The sequence below is a fragment of the Arvicanthis niloticus genome, chromosome 28, assembly GCF_011762505.2.
Source record: "Arvicanthis niloticus isolate mArvNil1 chromosome 28, mArvNil1.pat.X, whole genome shotgun sequence".
NCBI lineage: Eukaryota > Metazoa > Chordata > Mammalia > Rodentia > Muridae > Arvicanthis > Arvicanthis niloticus.
Genome location: NC_133436.1, coordinates 13,001,075 through 13,023,433, shown reverse-complemented (window position 1 = coordinate 13,023,433; position 22,359 = coordinate 13,001,075). Strand labels below are relative to the sequence as shown.

General features: G+C 47.5%; 1 protein-coding gene across 1 annotated transcript in view; it reads right to left on the bottom strand.

Moving 5' to 3' along the window:
• The window catches only part of Cnksr3 (CNKSR family member 3), a 95,041-nt gene extending 76,897 nt beyond the window's left edge, over window positions 1–18,144 (bottom strand). The window contains exon 1 of the mRNA XM_076926733.1: window positions 17,536–18,144. Within this exon, the coding sequence (XP_076782848.1) occupies window positions 17,536–17,587 (52 nt within the window). The 5' untranslated portion in view covers window positions 17,588–18,144. The remainder of the gene's footprint in view (window positions 1–17,535) is intronic.
• Between the last annotated feature and the right edge of the window lie 4,215 nt (window positions 18,145–22,359).

The window sequence follows — 22,359 nt, the reverse complement described above, 5'->3', positions numbered from 1 at the left end:
CTCGTCCACGGCACCTGGACAAGAACATTCCCCATGACAGGTGCTCAATAAATACTGCAGGAACCATATTCAAAGTTGATTGGCTCTCTCTAGTTGCACCAACTGTCCTCTAACAAAGAGTTTCCGTACATAGGCTGGCAACATTATTTATATATGATCTCATAGCATTCTGGATGCACCAGATAAATCATACAAGACACAGTCACTGGCAAGGAGGATTCCCTGCAAGGTTCTGGATCTGACGTTAACAAGTCTTGCCTGCTCAACCCAACCCGGTAAGCAAACACGGTGGACAGCCAGTTCTTCTCATTCTAAATCCTCCATTCTAGAACAACGTGGGGAGGCGAAACAGCTGGAGAAAGTGGAGAAAAATTATGTCTCTGAGCGAGTCTCCTCTAAAAGCCACTTATCCAGAATCACTCGCTAAATTAAAGGCTTCGTTAAAGTCTGTGGTGTGCTCCGTGCAGGGAGGGTGGGACCTCCCAGTATACCAGCTACCTCACAACCAAACAATAACCTGTTACAGAAGGTGAGACTCCAGCAGAGAGCTCTGTTTATCTGGGAAGGTGCTTTTGGTTTCTGTTGGTTTTGTTTTTGATTTTCTTTGTTTTGTTTTTTTGTTTCTTAGACAGGATCTCTCTATGCAGCCCTGGCTGGTAGGGACCTCCTGGGTCTGCCTGCTTGAATGCCAGACTTAGAAGAGTGCAGTGCACATCAGTGAGGTCCAATCCCTCACTGATTTTTGTTTGTGTTTAAATATAATGAGATCATTGCAACCACCAACCCACCAACTACTCTATCAAGTTCATCCGGCCCAGAGCCAGGGGTGTCAATCAACTCTCTTACAATCCCAAAGGCAGTGCCGAGCAGCCCTTCACTCCAGCTTCCCAGGGACCTTCCCCACCTCCCTTATGCTTGCCTTTAGAATGCAAAGGCTGCTCCTCTGCCTATTCCATCCTGGGGGCACCTTGCTGTTGGCTCACTGTTGACCACTTCTCAGGTTTGCTTTGTTATTGTCATTTCACTTGCGTATGTTGGAAGTGGTGCACGCACGTGTGTGCATGCATGCATGTGGTCAGAGGACAACCTTGGGTATCATCTTCAGGAATACCACCATCCTCCTTTGATACAGGATCTCTCACTGATTCACCCACCTCTAGCTCCCCAGCACTGGGATTACAAGTGTGCACCACCACACCAGACCTACTCCTATATGGTTCTGCGAGCCAAACTCGGGTCCTCATGCTCACCTTGAAGCTATCTCCCAGCCCTTCATCTCTCCAACTTCTAAGAAAAATCTGGGCCTGCACCAGTGTGTCCCTTCCCCGTCCCCACCCCTCCTTTGTTCCTTCTCCCCCATCCCTTGTCTCCTGCTCCCTCACTTGGAGAAGCCATCCAGTCTCAAGCACCAGCTTTCACTCTAGTATACATATCCCCACTAATCCAGACACGTGTGGATCCACCCTCCTGCTTCACACATAGGTGAAAAGGCATCGCAAGTATAAAACCCAGAGTGCTCCTGAGCTACCTCTCCCTTTCTTCTACCTCTCTTCGGCTGGCTACTCTACTGTCAGTCAGAACATTTTAGGGATCTCTTTTCATACCCACCTAACCCTTCAGTAAATCCTACTGGCTTTCCAGGACACGCAAAGTGCAAGCTCCCCTCAGGGTGGCCAGAGCTACCACCCAGCCTAAGAGTCTTTCTTCACATGATCACAGATACAGTGTGTGAACTGAAGCTAACTCCACCTCGCACCGTCATCGCTATACCCTTAAACTATGAGCCTGGTATCATTACTCGACTCACAACCCTCCAGTGGCTCCCCAAAACACTAAGAAAGCCAAAGTCTATTTTATGCTCTCTGAGGCACCTCGCTATCCTCCATCCCAGCTCCTCTCACCCTCCTGTCACTCTCTCTGCTGCAGCCTCCACAGGCCGGTCACACCCCACCTAAGGGCACTGGTACTCACTCTCCCTTCCGCCTGTTGTTGGTCACAGCGCTCACTGAGATCTGTCCCTGGTCAGCCTGGCTAAAACTACATCTCCTCCTCCTCCCTCCTCAGGACCCATCTACGGTCCTTCCATACAGTATATATCACATCGCTATGCAGTTAATAATCCCAATCAGCAGTCTAGCCTGACTCGACCCTCAGCTCTAGAAAGAAGATGGTAGCCTTGTGCTCTCTGCTGCATCCTCAGCTCTTAGGACAGTTCCTGCCACACCCACACCTAGTCCTTTAATAAATCCTACTGGCTTTTCAGGATATGCAAAATACAAACTCTTCTGTGTGAGTGGCCAGAGCTGCCTCCTAGTCTAAGAGTCTTCCTTCATGTGACTATGGATACATGTGTGAACTGAGGCTAACTCCACCTCACACCGCCCTCCATCGCTACACCCTTAAGCCATGAACCTGGTATCATTACTTGGCGCACAGCCGTCAGCGCTCACTAATTTAACAAGTATTACCCATTACCAGACTTGGGAGGTGAGAAAATGGGACTCTCTCAGCTCCCAGAGGTGCCAGGGACACGGTACTCAACTCAAAGCTCCATTTTCAGGCCAATCGGAGATAAGAAACTGGCAAGTTTTAATAGATATGAAACCAATCACATGCAAAAAGCCATCTCTCATTTTATAGGAGAATATCATTAAGTGATGAGAGACTCTGTTAACTTGAGAAAAGTCACACCTGTTTTGAAAGGTTGGCCAGGCTGGTGATGAGTAAAATCAGGTCAAGTCGACCCTGCTGAGCGCTCCGCTGTGCAGAGCCCTCACCTTTGACCACCCTGGCTGCTCTCCCTCCCACAGCTTGCACTACAACCCTAAGGAGGTAGAAAGCTCAGAGAACCGGCTCTCCTGTCCACAGAGCTTCTGCAGATAGCAGTGATGGATGGCCAGAGCCGCTACCTCACTAAGCAACAGACAAGACTCCTGATCCTTCCAAGAGGCACGGTTTGACCATCAGCACCACATATGTTCCCTGAATGTTCTGTGCTCTTCCTTCTGTGGCCAACAACTTAGGATGCACCTATGGGAACAATCCGGGGTGTCTCGCTCCTGTCTACTGCATCACCTCAGTCTGAAGACCCGAATTCCTGCTAACACCTTCTGCCTTAACACATCTCATGTGCCAAGCAGCATGAGATTGGCATTCATTAAAACATGAGACAATTGGAGCCCTGCAAAGGGAGGAGGAACTCTGTCCTCCTAAAGGGTAGAACCTAAGAAGACAGTGCATCATGCAAAATGCAGCGCCTCTGTGGTGGGAACCCGCAGGTGGGCTCACTCTCCAGAACTTAACCTTTTGTGAATGTGAGCGCAAGTGGGTGTGTGAGGTACAGGTCAAACTCAGGTGTCACTCTTCAGGGTTTTGGGGTTGTTTATATTTTTTATTTTTGAGATCTCTTAGCTGGGATCTAGAGCTCACCAATTCTGCTAGGCTGGTTGACCAGTAAGCCTTCGATCAATCTGGCCCTGCCTACTCACTCGACTCCAGGACAGTGAGCGCACATCACCATGCCCAGCTTTTCATTTGAGATGAGGATCTGGACTGAGGTCCTCATGTTTATGGGGCAGACTTTACTGACTGACCGATCCCCCCCTGGTCCCTCTAACACAGTGGTTCTCAGCCTTCCAAATGATACAGCCCTTTAATACAATTCCATACATCGCGATGACCCCCCCGACTTTTCTCATCGCTACTTCATAACTGTAACTTTGCTCCTGCTGTGAATCATAATGTAAGTATCTGTTTTCCAGTGGTCTTAGGCAGCCCCTGTGAAAGGTCACTTGACCCCCCCAAAGGGGTCTCGACCCACAGGTTTAGAACCACTGCTGTAACACCTTTTTAATGGCACCACCATGATGGGTCACAAAACCTTGACTTCCAAGTCAGACCCTACAGAGGTTTTGGAGGGCTCCTCTGGGGTGTGGCCTCTCCTCAATTCCGCCCTAGCTGAATCCACAACTATTCATAACTATTCACAACTGGTCTCTCCCGCCTCCACCCACACCTCCCCTACGAAGGGCTCCTCACTTCCATAGCCCTGTCCCCACATCTTTCCCAACCTCTGTGCTACTTCCTCATTATCTCATGATCTAAGAGCAAGTATCAACAGCAGTAACCCACAAATGGTTCAGGAAGACTGAAAAGCATGTACCCAGCCATGTGCTCCACATGCAGTCCTGGGGCCAAGGGCTGGCATGCTACAGAAAGCTCCTATAATCACTGTATCACTGAGTGAGCGCAGGCTACCTGGAGACAGGCTTCAGTTCCATTACAATCCTGCTTCTATGCATATGTGCATAGAGACAAACGGGGTGCAAACCACCTGTGTTCGCACCTATGCTTAAGTCTGTGCATCATCTACACATTTACAGATCAAACTGAAAAGTTAAAATGACCTGTAATTTTTTGAGAGTAGTCTTGAAATTTTTATCATAGAGGAGTGGTACTCCAATTTTTTTTTTTTTTTTAAGTCCTGGGATCTGTTGGCCAATTCAGAGCATTCTGGGAATAAAAAGGACCTCAAGACAATTGGCAATTTAATAATCCAATAACAACCCCACTAAGTTGCCCTCAAGCTTAGAAATATAATACAATTTAAGTGCCACCTAAAATTTCACAAGACAGATAGAACCAGCTCCTGCTGGGGGCCATGATGGCACAGTCAATATTCTGTAGGTAAACTGAGCCAGGAGAACCCAAGGCCTGTATCTTCACTGAACAATAGCTACCCAGAGGTCTTCTAACCCACCCAGGCAAGGGTGATCCATCGTATCAATACTGGCATGCAGCCGTGTGTTGCAATCTTAGAAGTAATGGAAAACAGGTAACCTACAGTGAACTGCAAGCTGAAAAGGAGGCACTTAACCAAAGAATTACTACGTAGAAAATCAGTTTACTGAAGGGGAAAAACAAAAAACAAAAAACAAAAAAAACACCTACTGTTTTCTTTACATTGGGAAATACCAACCACAGATTGCCAGCTGTTTTCTTTTGAAACAACACAAAACAGAAGTCCAAATTCTGTTTGGGAATTTGGGAAGTTCAGGTCCGTAATCAGCAGAAACTAAAGAGTGTAAGGGTGTGTGTGTGTGTGTGTGTGTGTGTGTGTGTGTGTCTGTGTGTGTGTGTCTGTGTGTGTGCGCATGTGCTTTTATTTGATTACAATAAAATAATTTTGCGTGGTTTCTTTTTTGACAATCTCAACCATGCCATGCTGTTTTGTTTGTCTGTTTGTTTGTTTGTTTTTGTTTTTCAAGACACGGTTTCTCTGTGTCGCCCTGGCTGTCCTGGAACTAACTCACTCTGTAGACCAGGCTGGCCTTGAACTCAGAAATCCGCTTGCCTTTGCCTCCCAAGTGCTGGGATTAAAGGCATGCGCCACCACCGCCCGGCCCTGCCATGCTTTCTTAAGCCAGCTCCATTTCTAACATTGCACCTCGCCCTACAGTATCTAAATTTGAGACTCTTGGTACCAAAGCTCATGATTCAATTTCCAGAGCTCACGTCTGTGTGGCCCTCGACTCCCATGGCATCTAACTGATCTGGGTCTATTCTATATACTGCTTCTCGGGCCAGGCATGGTAGCACACTCCAGTAATCCCAGCACTCACTCAGAGAGACAGAAGCAGGAGCACCAAGTACTCAGCACCAGCCCAACCTGGACACACTACTGAGCCCTTATTCCAACCCAGGCTGGAGCTGTGTCTCAGCCACAGTTTACTTGCCTAGAATGCACAAAGTCCTGGCTTCCATCCTAAGCACCATTAAAAAAAAAAAAACAAACTAACTAAATGCGTAAATGACTTAAATGTTGTATTACACATCTATAATTCTATCCAGAAAAGGGAAGCAACAGGCCTATAAAATACCCCCATGTCCTAGGTTTCCCCAATGGAGCAACACAGAGATGCATGCAACCAATGGATGCATATGGGACAGAGCTGCCAGCTGGGCATGCACTGAGACAAAAACCTTAACTGCCCCTTGCACACTTGTAGAAAGAGCACTTAGGAAGTCGGGCCCAGTGACCCATATACTTAAGCATGTCAAAAACCATCCCTACTAGAAGAGTTCTCCTTGCTAACCACTCATCACGCATCAACCTAAAGCCACCTTGTCAGCAGGAATTACGAGGAGGGTCTGACTAGTGTCATTTATTCCTGTTTGGTCCCTCTGAAAAGGGATAGACTAAAATGTTTCTGGACTTAACAGCCTGTACCAGAATCACCTGAAGATGCTGCGTTTGGGGGGGGGCCTGACATGCAACACACCCATGTCCCCAGGTGATGCTGATGCTGAGGCTGAGGCTGAGGCTGAGGCTGAGGCTGAGGCTGAGGCTGAGGCTGAGGCTGAGGCTGAGGCTGAGGCTGAGGTTGAGGCTGAGCAGGCTGTCTCCAGGGCAGCAGGGGAGATACTGGGAGGCTGCACAGGTACCTGGCTAGGAAAGGGCTTCTTCAACTGCTCACTCAGAAGATAATGGAGAGGGAGGAAGAAGAAGAGGGAGGAAAGATGGGGGAAGGGAGAGTGGGAGAGGGGTGGGAGGATGGGACTGGGAGGAGTAGAGAGATGGGGGCTTCAATCAAGATGTAAAGTGAATTTTTAAAAAAAAAGACAATGATCATATATCTGCAGGCGCTAGGCATGGTTTCCTGTTCCCAGAACCCAGACCATTCCTGTGAGGATACAAACAAGAATACTTTTTTCCCCACAGAGAGGCCTCTCTTTACTAGTGTCTTTGTGTAAAATGCTTCAAGCTGGTTTCATGCTCACAGTTTAAGGCTCATTATGCCTGTTAGGCATCTTGCTAGTGGAGAAGAGGTACGTTCCTGGTGCTCGTTTTTTAACTGTTTTAAGCTTCGGGGTAGACAGAGACCTTCAGAAATGCTGCTCACGTATGCGTCATCTGTTCACAGTTAGTGACAGGCTCCTGTCGGAATCCATGTTAAGATGGTGCTGACAGCTCCAACAAGTGCTGAGGAGCCAGGCCCTCCCGAAACACCACGTTCAAGCTCCTCCACCAAATATGTCGTGCTCCAGACTCTCCTGCTGACACTGGGATCTGAAATTATCTTGAGGGGCTAGGGGGATGGCTTAGTCAGTAAAGTACTGCCTTGAAAGCATAAGGACTTGCAGCCTACAGTCAAAACAGAAACAGTCACGCATGTGAGATCCCCTTGTAATTCCAGCAGTGAGCAGACAGGTAGGTCCACAGACTCCCTGGCCAGCCACCATGGCCTAACTGCCAAACTGCCAAACCCCAGATCTCAGCAAGAGACTGGTAAATAGGTAGGTAGGTAGATAGATAGATAGATAGATAGATAGATAGATAGATAGATAGATAGATAGATAGCAAGGTAGATAAGTATGGGGAGCAGAACCTGCCATTATCTTCTGACCTACACACACACACACACACTCTCTCAGGAAAGCGCTGGCACACAAACACATACACACACACAAACCTATGCCCGTCCCCACACACACCTGAGGAAATACAAGATTGTTCAATTATTACTTATTTAAATTGGAAGCACACATTCTCTCTCAGTTGGAAACACACACACACACACACACACACACACCAACCTGAAAAGCATTAACTTTCCCTGTACTGCAGACTCCTTAAAACAGGAAATAGATTGCTTCCTTTCACTGCAATCCTTTCCTCAGGAAAACATGACTCAGGCGACCATATTGCCTCCTTTCAAATAGATAACAGAGGGGTTTTCCATCAGGAGAGTGACAGTATCCTCGCCTTGAGGTGACCAAGAAACTGGGTCTAAAAGGGAACTTGCCTGCAATTCCCTCCCTGCTTGCCCTGCCCTACTGAGAAGTGAGACATTACATGTTTATAAAAATGTTCAACTCTTGCTTGCTGAGAATTTCCCAAAATACCATCTATTCAACTAAAATGGCTCTGTTTTTCTAAAGTAAAAATTAGGACAGTCCGTCGGCGGGGCAAAACATTTTCAGTCAGATCTGCCAGTTCCTGTACTCTAATACTTTCAAAGTTTTCAAAGGCAAAACGTTCTAATTTCTCCGCCTATTGATCTGTGACTTAAAGGGCTGCCTTGTCCCAGTAAACACATCTGCATCTGCCCTCCTGGGCACAGGTTAGAGACCTTTCAATTAGCCATTTGATGTCAAAGAAGATGAACCAGGCTGAGCGCACTTTCACAGAAACTCTATTCAAAGGGGAATGAGCAAGTTCAGACACTGAAGCTCCAGCAGAATGAGCCAGAAAAGAACAATGACGTGACCAGAGCATGTGAAGGCAACAAGACAATGGGCGAATGACCAGCACACGTGGCAAGACAGGAATCAGGACAAGGGGAGACCAGAAAACGCACCTAACCCTGGTAGGAGGAAAAGAACGAGACAGGTGCCCCAATTTCAAATGTGGTGTTCAAAGCACTGAGATTTAAAGCGGTGGATGGGTCGTCTTACACTTGACTTCGGAGTCCAGCGTGACCCACATCACAGTCTGAAACATCGTCCCTAGAACACGGCAACGCATGCAGCTGTATTCCAAGTTCACTGCTATCGAAAGAAGCCAGAGCGATGCTTCAGGAGCCGCATCAGACAAGGCCACGGCCCTGCTTCGCATCCCAAAGACAAAGATTTCTGGTGCCTGTCCATGATGCACACATGGCCTGACCTCTCTCTCTCAACGTCCTCTCCCATTCCACCTGCCATCCTGTCAGCCTTTCTCGTCACAAGTTCACCACCCTTCCCTCAGACCCTCTCCACCTCGCAACAAGCTCACTGGCTCCACAGGACCCTGGCACAAATTGTTCTCTCACATGATGGTCCTCTCCCTATTCTGTCCACAGCCAGCTTCGTCCTCTCGTTCACGCCTATGTGACATCTTTTCGGAAAGGCTTCTGAGAGCACAGCATTCAAGGAGCCCTTCGCCAGTTGCCGCGTCTCTCCTCCACACACCTGCTCTGCTTTCACATCACACTTAACACAGATATCTTCTCCTTCACCTGGGCAGTGGTGGTTATCTGTCACATCACATTTATCCAGCTAAGAGCGGCCGAAAGCCTGACCCAGAGCACAGCCTGGAACTGGGTACTTTCTTGTGAATCACCAGCAGCCTCCATAGCTATGGGCTCCCCTTTGGCTTCAGCAAACTGAAGCAACCACCGATAAAACATTGGGGCGGGGGAAGTTTTGTCTGTGCCAAATATGTATACACTTATTATTATTATCATTATTATCATCATCATCAAGCAATGTAGTTTCAAAATGACTCACATATCCATTACATTGTATATTATAAATAATCTAATGACTGTTGAAAACCTAAGGGGAGGATCCATGTAGGTACCATGCAAACGCTGTGCGTTTCTACATGAGAGAATGAGCATCCAGATGCATTAATATCCAGGAGTCCTAGAATCAAACTTGTCCAAACGGAGGAGGGGGCGTCCCATTTATTAAATTAATCTGAAGCACATCTTTCTACCTCAACACAGAATGTCACCCCGGCAAGAGGTACCACTGAACTGTTTTCAAACAAAAAGGTCACCCAACCTTTTTCTATCCCAGTCTTCCCGGAGGATATAAGGGGTCCTCTCAAGAAAGGAAAGAAGGAAAGGGAAGTGACCAGGAACAGCAGAGGGCGGAAAACAGCTGATAAGTCCACTTAACTTGCCTCCTGTCCACCAATAAAAAAAAAAAAAAAAGGGAGGCTGTCCTGTCACAAATGATTATGAGACATGGGAGAGGTGACAGTCAGCCACAGGGGTATTGAATATCTAAATAAAAATCATCCATTATATGCCATTCATTCACTGTGAAGTGTTATGAATTAATAATAAGTGTGTGGATATTTATGCACTGCATACCATGCCAAGGGTTCTCCCTGTACCATATTTTTTTCATTCTAACTAAAACCCTAGGTGTTAGTTATGATGTGTCCCTTCTCTGAGATGAGACAAGTATAAAGAAGAACTTGGCAAAGTCACATGGCAAAGCTTTCCAACCTCTTGTGTGTCAGACACAGAATTTGAGTCTGAATCTCCCTTCAAAGTCTGTTTCTTCAGTTTCTCATCCTGCCCAGCCTTCTCTCCCAAAGCATGAGAAGACTTCATGAATCAGCTTGAGTAGCAATTGTTTAAGAAAGTTAAAAACACAAAAGTGCACGCGTGTGTGATGCTACCAGCTCCATGTGCTAACTGTATCATTCAGACAGTAAGTGTGGCATTCGACATAAAAAATAAAATTGGTTTGGGGATGCGGATCAGTATCTAGCATGCCCCGTGGCACGGGCTTGGATCCCAACACTAAAATTAAAATAAAATAAAAATGTAACACACAGAGTTAAGAAAACCAGAGGAGAAATGGTTTATTCCATCACTGAGCTACCTTCTGATAAGACAGAGCAAAATCAAAACTTCACTAAGTCACTGGTAGCTACTGCCCAACTGTTGGAAACTCAAGTTCCTGGTATCAAGGATTCTAAGGGAGCTGCAGCCAGAGGAAAGGCCACAGGCAGCTCCCTGGAGTCACAACTTCCTTCCCACAGTGCAGACTAGAAGGAATGGGGCATTCAGTCCCAGAGGACTGGCAGAGGAACCAAAGCCTGTTGAGGCAGACTCGGCCAGCCTCGACCTCCAGCCTCCAGATCTGGGACAGCTCATTTAACTTGCAAAGCCTCAACTCAGCACCCACAGAGACTTATGTGAAAGGCCTGTGAAGATGGCTGAAGAAAGGGAACCAAGGAGGGCTCTGCAGAGCTCAGGAAAATAAAACAGCACTTGGCTCATGCAAGCCCAGAAAATGGCTAATGGGAGAGAGGGGACAGAAAGCAGAAGTGAGAAAGCAAGACAGAGATGTGAGGTGAGACCACAAAGGCTCACAGCTGTGATGACCACAGGACGAGGCAGAGAGATGGCTATGCTGGGGCAGGCAAGAGGAGGCTCCCAGCTCTGCCCACTGAGGTGAACTTAACAAGCGAGTCACTGAAGGCTGAGGCTGCACAGGACAGGGTGCCCTCCCCCATCTCCCATCTCCAATGGTATGAAACCCAGGGCAGCTAAGCTTGGCATGACACAAACTTCTAAATTTTGAAAACTGTTCTGGTTTATCCCAGAGATGACTTTCTGTGTCTCTTCCCTCCAACAACCAAACATACACAAATCTCAAAGTCAGCTCCAAGTAGTCCGCTCTGTGTAGTCATAGCTTAGAAGATACCATTGGCCAAAGGCCCCTCTTGTCCCAAGTCCTGCTGAGTCACATGAAAATAATCTTCAGGCATGGTGAACACTGAGCCTCACAGCACCTCGTCTTACAGAACGTACATAGATAAATAAATAAAATCCAAAGTTGTTATGAGCATTCTGGAAGTCCCAGAGGAGAGATAAGGAATCACAGGGGCTCAGGTACTTTGCTGAGAACTACCTGTGCTGTTGCTAGGTGATGCTTATAAATAGAAACCGTAAGGTGCTTTTCTGTCTTAATAAGTGGCCAGGTCAAGCATCCTCAAATGAAGAGTGAGTACTCAGAACTCAAGAACAGAGCTCGTGTGAAGCCCGGCAACCCCAAGGACAGGGGCAGGGCCTTCCAACTAAGTTTAAAAACATGTTCTCAGCCGTGTGCTACGAGAGGGCTCCTCTAACAGTAAAGGGTATATGATGCTGGTTAAAATTCAGGTTCTGATATGGGAGGCCTGGAAAAGCCAGAGGAGGTCAATGGCACAGGAGGACATGAACCTGATGTCGGGTGGGTGTTGGTGGAGGCAGGAGGGCCCTTTTAATGTTATAGCTAGCTAGAAGTTGAGTTCCTATTAAAGCAGGGGCCAAGGAGCCTGGGGAGGTGGCTCAGGTGGAAGAAAGTGCTTGCCAATAAAACACAATGACCCCAAGCTTGATCCCCATAAGCCAAGTGAAAAAGCCAGACATGGGGGGGGGGGGTGCTTGGTAACACCAAACTAGGGGGGGCTGAGCCGGGAGGGTCTCTGGAGCTTACTGGCCAGTCAGCCTAGATACATGAACCTCAGGTACTGGTAAGAGATCTTGTCTCAAAACACGAGTCAGGTAGCGCCCGAAGAATGGCATCTGAGGTTGACTTCTGATTCCACATATACGTGAGCATGTGCACACTCACATACACACACAAAGGAAAAGAGAAAGGCAGACTGGTCATTCGCCATATTCACAAGAGACATGCATCATCAGCTGATCTAGCGCCCTCCTGACAGGCTGGAAGTGCTGCCCCAATCCTCTGACTGGTTGGCAACTGGCAGAGAAGTCTCTCCAGCGGAAACCAGTACTCCTGCATGGTCAGAATCCACCTCAGTGCTCACAGAACAGTTCATGACCTGAAGCTACAGGATGAAGGGAAGGAAGCAATAAAAAAAACAGCATAGCAATTTATGGAGCACTTGCATAAGATCACACAGTCAGAGACAAACCGGGAAGCCAACCGAGCTGACATTGGTGCCCACGCTCCCAGCCACTCAGCTCCTCTGACTGGCGAGAGGCATCACAGAGATGAAGAGATGGAGGAAGGCTTCAAAGCACACACTGCTTGTAAACCCATGACCCCAGGCAAGCCCTTCTTCCTGCCGCCATTTCTTTAATATGGGCTAACAATGGTACCTACCTCTCTGCTTGGGTTTTCTGAGGATTCAAAGAAAGGTGTCTAAAGCAAGCTCTTGAAACAACATGTACCACGTAATAAATGCTTCATTTCATGTTTTTCCAATATGGTGATTAAGAAGACTTTAATGCTGGAGCCCAGGAAGCAGAAGAGAACCAGAGAGGGGGTGGACTTTCAGAAAGAAGTTTTTGGACCTTTAATCCCAGCACTTGGGAGGCAGAGGCAGGCGGATTTCTGAGTTCGAGGCCAGCCTGGTCTACAGAGTGAGTTCCAGGACAGCCAGGGCTATACAGAGAAACCGTGTCTCGAAAAACCAAAAAAAAAAAAAAAAAAAAAAAAAAAAAAAAAAGAGGAAGTTTTTGGACATATGGTAAAATGATAAGCCTACAGCTCCTGAGAACTCTGCATCCCAGTGACCACAGAGGCTAAAAGAAACGGTGCACCATCAACTGGACAAAACCCTGGGCCCCATATGCTGTAGGGGGAAATAACAGTGCCCAATAGTGTAAGATATCACACTACAGTTGACCTACAGTGTGAAACCCACCAACCCCTCCATGAGCACACAGTGAGGCCCTTTAAGGCTGCCAATACACCGTATGCTCCAGCATTCCAGGGAAAGAGTGGAGGACCGGCAGATGCCCCCAGGGCCACCTACCCGCCCGTTCAGCCTCGGAAGGGAAGAGCCTCCTTCACAGTCTGATGGAGCCAAGACAGTGACTGAAGCTAGCTAAGAAGGGCACTGGCTTCTGGCAGAAAAGCTATCCAGATGTGCTAACTCAGTACCACACTGACTGGGACCTGGCAGTTCTAGCTGATCACAGCTGATCACAGGGAAGGACAGGGACACTGGACAAAGCGGTGTCTTCCTTCTTGACCACACTGCTCAACAGTGTGAAAACAGAAACATAACTGTGGGCAGAAGTGTAGTATAAAACTAGTATTTAAATCAAGCTTTGGGACAAAGACCTCGTCTATTTTAAGGTTCTGACCTGAAGATACTCAAGAGAAAATACACTATTTCTACAGTAGAGCTGGCCTGTAGGTAGGAAATCTACTCGTGTCCCTACCTGAAGTACATCTTTGAGCACAGTTTATAATCCATGCTCAGTAGCATGTGGTAGACACTCATACTGCCTACCAATTATCGATTCTCCCTTCCTTCCTAACCACCACATTCCAACTCTTTTATTGCTACAATGTTCCCAACTGGGTGTTGAAAGTCTGGCACAGTGGGAGAGCACTTGCCTACCTCATGTGAGGGCCTGGATTCAATTCCCAGCACCACACATATACATAACAGGCAATCAGCTTCCTCTCCAGCCTTGAGTGGCCATGTGGCCATTCTGATAACTAACTACAAGAGACTGGAACGGGTTTCACGGGGAACTTATTTTTCTGTGCATTGGTGTTCTGCCTGCATGTATGTCTGTGTGAGGGTACTGGATATCCTGGAAAGAGAGTTACAGATAGCTGCCATGTGGGTGCTGGAGACTGACCCTGGGCCCTCTGGAAGAGCAGCCAGTGCTCTTAACCACTGAGCCATCTCTCCAGCCCCTCACAGGGAACCTTCTGAAGAGGAGTCTTGGCTGTCACTAGGCATGATATTAAGCCTGTTTTCCCAGCCTGACCCAGGAAGAACCTGGACAGAGCAGTCATCCACGCTGAGGCACCACAGCACATGCTATACCACACATACACCACATGAGGCCGGGGTGCCAGAAGCCCCTGGACTGCCCAACCTCACTCTTATACAAGAGAAAACTAAAACTCACAGTTGCCTAACCCACTGGTTTTCTGCCTCTACATGTTGTAAAATTTAGCTAAGTTGTTTGACTGGACAGGTACCATGAAGTAGATAGGAATTCATCTCATGTATTCTAACACACTGTGACCATGCAGAATAAAATGCTTGTATGCCGATGACTCTCCTCCACCAACACAGGATATTAATAAATTACATCATGAGAACACTGTGGGCCTACTCCTGAGTGTGCTGAGAGTCTTGGTGTGTCCTCTGCATTGCCCTGGGAAAATATACAAAACGGCACCTAAGCACTTTGGTCAAATACTGTTCACCAAGCAGCTGGCTGTCACAAATGAAAGAATTTAGCATCTCCGTGCCTCGGTTTCCACGAGTGACGAATGAAATAGCAGCTCCTGCCTCAAAAGTAGTGGTAGCACATTATTAAAACAAGCTGATGCTTGCACAATACCCACCCTGTGCCTGAGACTGTGAATATTTACTAGGCATCTATTCATCTCATGGTAAAGCTGGTGGTGATGTAGCCAAAAGTTAATGTTAAAAGCCAGACGGGTGTGTTTACCCAGCACAGTGCATGCTTTCCTTCTTGACATGACCCTGTAATGTTGACATAAGCACAGGCTGGAGATGTAGCTGATCATCCATGGTGCTTTTGACAGTGCTGCTACCTGTCACACTCACAGTCACAGAACAGCAAGAGAAGCAACATCCGCATGACAATTTTCCTGGGATGTAGTCTTAAAGAGGGAGCTGGGCGGGCGGAGAGACTAGCAGAGACGCTAAAAACAACCCGCTAAGCAAACAAGTGTCAACTGTTTATTACAAGGTCAGTACCTGTGCAACATGATAGCAAGAAACCTTCACTGGATACATCATGCAGGCTGGAAGAACATGGCCTCCGGCCACTCAAGAGTTCTGGAAAATATTTCCACCTTTTACTTATTTACTTACTTATTTATTTATTTGAAGATTCCAACAGAAAGCATTCAGGTATTTATTTATTTATTTAAAGATTCTAACCCAACGCCTCCAGGTCTTCCTAGGATGCTGCCAAGTGCCATCACTTGTATGTAACCTAAAAATGAATGAGCACCCAGAATCCTGAGCCACCCACAGCTGCTCTTTCAGGGCAGCACAAAAGTTTTTCTAGATTAGAGCAACTTCAACCAAGTCATAAGGCCAAAGGTACCCCAATATGTGTTTTAACATTTCTTCCTTGTAAATCAATAATAATAATAGGGTGAGAATTAACATATTTCTCCCATCTAAGAGAAGATGAAGGAAAAAAGGAAGGGGAGAGAGGTCTGTCTGTCATCTGAGGTCTGCCTGTCTATCTGCCTGTCTGTCTCCTGTGTGCCTGTCACCATTTTTCTGTTACCTTATCAAATCTGGCAGAGCCACAGGAAAAGCCAGCGTGATCCTGTCACCCCTTCATGAGATTAGAACAGTACCATACAACAGAGACAGAATGTGAGCCACAGGCCTGAGCCATGCTATCGCAAACTGTAGAGGCCGTAATTAATAAAAAGTAAACGGCTGGAGTTCATTTTAGTAGTAAATTTTATCCAAAATACCATCACGTCGATATGTAACAAGTACAAGAATTGTTAGTATTTTCTACTCCTTCACACTGAGTCTTCAAACACCTCGTGCATTGTCTACCTAGTACCTGGCAATTACTCCTAGCCATTCATCAAGGACTTGAGAACAAATGTAGCTACTGGCTCAGCAGGCTCTGAGGACCCCTAATAGCGGTGGTACAGTCAAACACGCCATCTGCTTCATCCCAGCAAGCTAGCCTGAGCACCTACCTGGTACTGTCTTCCGTACAAGTTACACTTCAAGTTAAGGGAATGAGCTTAAAATAACTTAAGTCTACGGCTGCTAACCGTGTGGTTTACTGCTCACCCGGCCAAAGCCACCAAGGCCTATCTATGTATACATCCTTTTCACCAAGGCTTTACTTTGAAAGTCCTGGAAAGTCTGGCTAATAGAAAAACTACTTTCTAAGGCAGTATTCTGTGTTTTCCTCCAGAGAAGCCAGGGATAATCGGACATACACCACACACTTCACTCCTGGGACAGCCCCCTTCCAGTGACCTATATAAGACACCGGCTGGAGAAATGACAGGATGGGGTTTCCATTGTGCCACAGCCGTGGATAGGGCAGTTTGAAAGATGACCCGAACACACCAGCATCACCTACTTCTCATGTCTACCAAAGGCAGAGCGCTTAGCCGGGTGTGAAGCACACTACCAACTCTAGTGACTTACTCTTCACCCGGAAGACCAATTTGGGGGGTTGGATAACTTGAAACAGATGTTGAAGTGAGGAGGTGGGACCCCCTGAGACTCCACTGGTTGATTTCAGTCAACTTTGTACTACTGGAAAGGACAAAGAGAGTTGAGTGCCTCTGGCAACTGTCCTTAGCAATCATGAGAGACAAAATAAAGTAACAGGGACCCTTCCAGCTCCTGCTATAACCGCCCAGCACCCACTGAGTTTCCTCTTCCCGAGAACTGTACAGAACCGGACTGTATTCCAGATACTCAGTTCCCTCACAGTGCTTAACTGGCCTCAAAATGCTGCGCTCTTGGGGGTCCAGGCGCCTCCGGAGCTGAGTCCCTGCCTCTCCGGGAGTCCTGGCGCTAAGGTTCTCTCTGGCGCGAAAGCCAGTTCGTCCTCTCCAACCCAAACAAACAGGCTAGGCTGGCCGCAGGAGTCTTCATCTACCTGCCCAACTGCTGGGTCACGCCCGCAGCATTCTCCGAGCCCGCAGCCTTTACTAGATCCAGGGGCAGTCACCCACACAAAGACGCCTTGTGCCTCGGCGCTCAGCGACAGGCAGCAAGAGGCGGGCACCGTACCCGAACAGGCGTCAAATCCCTAGTCCCACATTCCCAGCCGATCTTCCACGGAAGGGCCATCCCATAGCTCCCTGGTTTAAATCTGGATGTCCCGTCGGCTACACACAACGAGCGCACCCCCACCGAAAGATAGGAGCAGGCGTACCAGAAAGGGGCGCACAAGCGGCTGAGAAGTTTGCTTTGTCGCCGGCAGGAGGGGCAGAGCACCCCAGTGCCCAACTCTTGGCCCGCCCCATCTCCCAAGCTGCAGGACCCGGGAGTCCTCCAGGGTCCTCCTCGCTCACCTCTAGTCCAATCCACCACTTGTTTGGGGCTCCACTTGGTCACGGGCTCCATGGTAAGCTGCTTCGCTGCCCTTGAGCTGGGGAGGCGACGGCGGAGTCCTGAAGCCTGCGCCCGCGGTTGTCCCCTGTGCGTCTCGGGCGTCCGATCAAGCCTGCATGGCCGCAGTCAGCCGGCCATCGCGCAGCGGCTCAGAGAGGGGAGCGCGGCCCTGGGTCCCTGAGCACGGGACAGCTGTGTCCTGTACGGCTGCTCCCCGCAGCTACCACCGTCCAGCTGCAGTTCCCCCCACGCCGCTCGCTGATACAGCTGCTTCTCCGCGATCACCGCTGCTGCTGCTGCGGGAGCAAGGTTGCAACCTCAGACCCCAGGCCGGGGCTTCTCTGGCGGGGGAACTCTCCTGGCCGGGAACTTCTAGGTCGGCTGGCCCTCTGCGGCTCCTGCGAGCTGTGTCCGCCTCCGAGGTCCCCAGTCCGCGTGCGCCGGCGCCTCGAGCCTTCCCGCCAGCGGGTCCCACCTCCTGCGCCACCGTCGCGGGCCGCCCGGGCGGGGAAGAACGCGGAGCGTGCGCGCTCGGGTTGCAAAGTTTCTGCTCCGCTCGCGGCTCCGGGAATAAGAGAGGGGGCGGGGCGGAGCGGGAGCAACACGTGGGAGGGGGCGGCGCCGAGTGGAAGCAACACGTGGTTGGGGCGGGGTCTGGATGACGCAGACTCCGGTGGCTTTCCCTCCTGCATCCCAGCTCGGGACTCCAGGGCTCTGCATCTCCTTTTCAAGGGGTCGGCTATAGTCGCTGCCTGAATCCTGAGGAGCCGCTTGGCTCCGAAGAGGTCCCAGCTTAGTGGCAGCCGAACCAGCTGAATCCTGTCAACAGTTTTTTTCTTTGTTTGTTAAGTTTGAGATGTGTCTGTTTTAGTTTTAAAAGCTTCGAGTCTCAATCTCGCTCAGCCATTCAGCGGTCTTCCTTTTAAGTTTCCTAACGTAGGCCAGTTGTGTGTGTTTTGGACAAAAGGATGGCTGTGTACCACTGCTCCCGAGGCCGCTACAGTGTATCAACTCTTCGGTTTAATAACACCAGAGTGGCAGCCCTTGGAGTTGTGTATTGCCATAATGTAATAGTCATATTTTCTAAATGACCTAACCCTTGATTCAGATTAGTCATTAACCCTGAGGCGAAATTTGTCAGCGAGCCAAAAAGAAAAGAAAAAAAAAAGAGAACCTTGCCCAGTTTCAGCCTCTGACAAGGGGAGGAAAACCCTTTCCGCACTACAAGCCTCAATTTGGAAACAGAGGACTGGTCTGAGGAAAACCCTATAACCGGTGTTTACCTCCCTCCCGGCCTCCCTGCTTCACCTCCCACACACATGCAGACACTCTTTTGGCCCCTAGTGAGTCTTCTTTCAATTATAGTTATTGGTTTCCATCTTCCCCTGGGCGACTATTAACCCTACCCAAGGAAGAAGCTGCTTGGTATTTTGGGTATATTGAGCTGGAACTGTTCTTCCTCTTCCAACTACTTAGCTTCCGGCTTGAGAGAGTGGTTGGTGTTTATTCATTCAGTAAATACCCGCAGTTCATATTTGCTCTGTTAGGATAGATGCTCCTTATCACACGTGAGAAACACCGCTAGCACACAGCTATCTGTTGTATAGTGAGTGTTCTGGGTGTATAGCGTACAAACTGCCTTAGCCCTCCGGTGGTGAAATTGTCTATGCACAGAGACGTAACAACTGTCAAAAATATCGATTTTTTTTTAAACCAAAAGTAATTACCCAATCCAGAAATTTAACAAAGGCCATGAGAAGATTCCCGGTAGAGTAGTTGCCCTCTTTTTTTTTTTTTTAATTTATTTATTTTATGCACAAGTACACTACCATTGCTTTCTTCATACACACCAGAAGAAGGCACCAGACTCCATTACAGATGGTTGTGAGCCACCATGTGGTTGCTGGGAATTGAACTCAGGACCTCTGGAAAAGCAATCAGTGCTCTTATCCGCTGAGCCATCTCTCCAGCCCAGTTGCCCTCTTTTTAAGAAATGATCTTTGACACCTGTCTTTCCTTAACCATCTTTCTGGCCTCTAGAATGCAGAACCATCTTGACCTTTGGGAACTGTGCGTACAGTTTCAAAAATAGCTATGTGATTAGATGGTCGTGCAAGTAATTCCTCTACAAAACAGTGCTGCCTACAAAAGCAGACGAAACAGTAACTAGGTTGAGAGAATAGAAATTTGGCTGTACAACCCCTGGAATCACAAAGGGGGTCAAATGCTGTATCAAATGATTTTGCTGTAGAATTTTCCTTGATGTTTTGACAATGTTCTCTTGTTTCTTTGCCTCTTATTGAATTGGAACATTAAAAGCTGGAACTCCAGAGTCCAGTTTGCCGGATTTCATCCCACAGATAACGCAATCTACACTCTCGGCACATAAACAAAATATGCAAAGAAAGCCAAGTTAAAATCTCCAACCCCAAAGAGCAATTAACTATCTAAATGAATTAGCGATGTGTTTACTCTTCCAGTCCTGCGGGCTAATTACTATGTAAATAAGGCCCTCTACCTTAATTATAGCTGTTAGCATGTGAAAGTTCTAGGGTGTGCTGACTGCCAGGCCGAAATGCAAGTAGAAAGTTTGACACATCAAAGAGGACGGATTTTAGATATTGATTTTAGAAATTGATGTGTATGCAAAAGCGATCATTTATACACTTGCCAGTTTTCTTCCTGCTTGTCCCTGGTGGCCTTGTTCCATGGTACCCACTCTCTTCAGCAGGAGCATCCTTTCTCCTTTCCGCCTTGACGCTTGCCAGGGTTCCTCCCACATAACTAGGAACTGAACAAACCCTTTGATTGAATTTGATATGTTACGGTGTAGATGCTAGAGCCCATTCATCTGTATTTCCCTCTGCTTTCCTTTTCTCTGCGAGCCTCCTCGACTATTTGGGTCATTTATTCAATCAACAAAATCTGTTGTAAATGCTCATACCGTACTAAACTGAGTATGAAGAAGATTAAAAATCTCACCCTTGGACGGCATGAGAGTTTACCGGGAAGGGTTTTCTTCTGTCGCCTTTAGTCAGAAGACAAAGACCAAGAGGATACAGAGCAACCCGGACCAATGAGTTTGGGGATCAATTTCACATTAATAATTTGAGTCTCTTCAAAGTTTATTGGTTTTAGTTGAGAAGTAGGGCCTAAGCACTTTGGAGACAAAGGTATTACTATAACTACTGAATAAATACATGCGTAAAGGACTCTGAGCCCTTTGCCAGTTCAAAACACTTCCTATAAAGAGAGAGATATGAAGGTGTGCAAAGGCCAGCTGCTCCAAATGCATTTCCTCTCAGCTGAGGTCCCTTCTTTTGATGGTTCTCTTTCTGTCATGATGTTCCTTTTCCAAATCAGAAATTTAGAATCATTTAATCTTTTCCCACATATAAATTGACTCATGTTGTCTTGTGTTTCCCTTTTAGCTTAAAGGACAGCAAATAATCCTGCCGAGTTCCACCAGAGAAGCATCCCAGAGTGGGACAAGTGTTCTTATCTATGATGTCACCTGGCTGCAAAGTCATCCATCAGTCAAGGAAATTACCCAGGCTGCCGCTGAGCTTGTCTGCGCTCAGCTCCAATGGGCCTGGATTCTTCACACCATGGTAATGAAATTATCTCTCTAAATACACAAGCGTCCCATCAGATAATCCAGGTGGTAAAGTTCTCAAACTTTTTTTTTTTCATTGAAATAAATGCAGCCTTACTCATTTGAATTCTTTTGATCATTTGGGAATCTTAATGACATCATCCATCCCAGACAGTAGGAGAGCTAATGTTGGGCTTTCGCTTCCTGCCCCCCACCCGTGTCTCACAGACCAACATCAATAACATAAAAACTGCCTCATGTCACTTGTCGGTCCTTATTATTATTTTTATTTATTTGGTTTGTGAAACTAGGGCCTCATACACATTAGCAAATACTTTACCATATTAATCTATATGTCCAGCCTTCTTGTGATTACTTTTAGGCTGGGTCTGAGTAAATTGCCCAAGCTGACCTTGAACTTGGTGTGGTGTGTAGCCCACATAAACCATGAATGAACTTGTTATCGTTTGCCTCAGGCTCCATACTAGCAGGTCTTAGCAGTGTACACCACCAGGCTTGCTTTTCTTGATTTATTTTCCAGTGCTTAGAAAGGGACCCAGGGCCTTGCACAAGCCCAGCAAATGTTCATCCTCTGCCTCCTCCGCTATTTGAAATCATGTTCAGAAGAGCTGATTCAAATAAAGAAACACTGACCACCGTCAATGAATTTTAAGGATCTAGAACAGTGGTCCTCGACCTTCCTAAGGCTGCGACCCTCTAATACAGTTCCTCATGTGGTGGGTGACCCCCAACCAGAACATTATTTTGTTGCTACTTCATAAATGTAATTTTGTTACTGTTAGGAATTTTAATGTAAATATTCCATATTCAGGGCGTCTGATATGCAACCCCAAAGGGGTCACAACCCAGTGTTGAGGTGGTCTGATCTAGACACATATTTTGGAAGAGTTGCTACATGAAGCAACACAATTAGGCCTCTTAACCTCAGGTGCTAAAGCAGCTAAGAGGAGCACATTGCATAGACAAGACAATGGGTCCTATCCCCCACCCCCACCCCCACCCCCACCCCCACCCCCATCCCCACCCCCACCCCCACCCCTTGGATGCAAGATATTTTCTATTGCAGCTATCAGGTTGCAGAGTAACTAAAAAGAACGAACACCATTCCCACCTGTTGTTCCTACAGCTCCAGGAAAGCTTCATAGGACTCGTGATCTCTCTGGCCAAG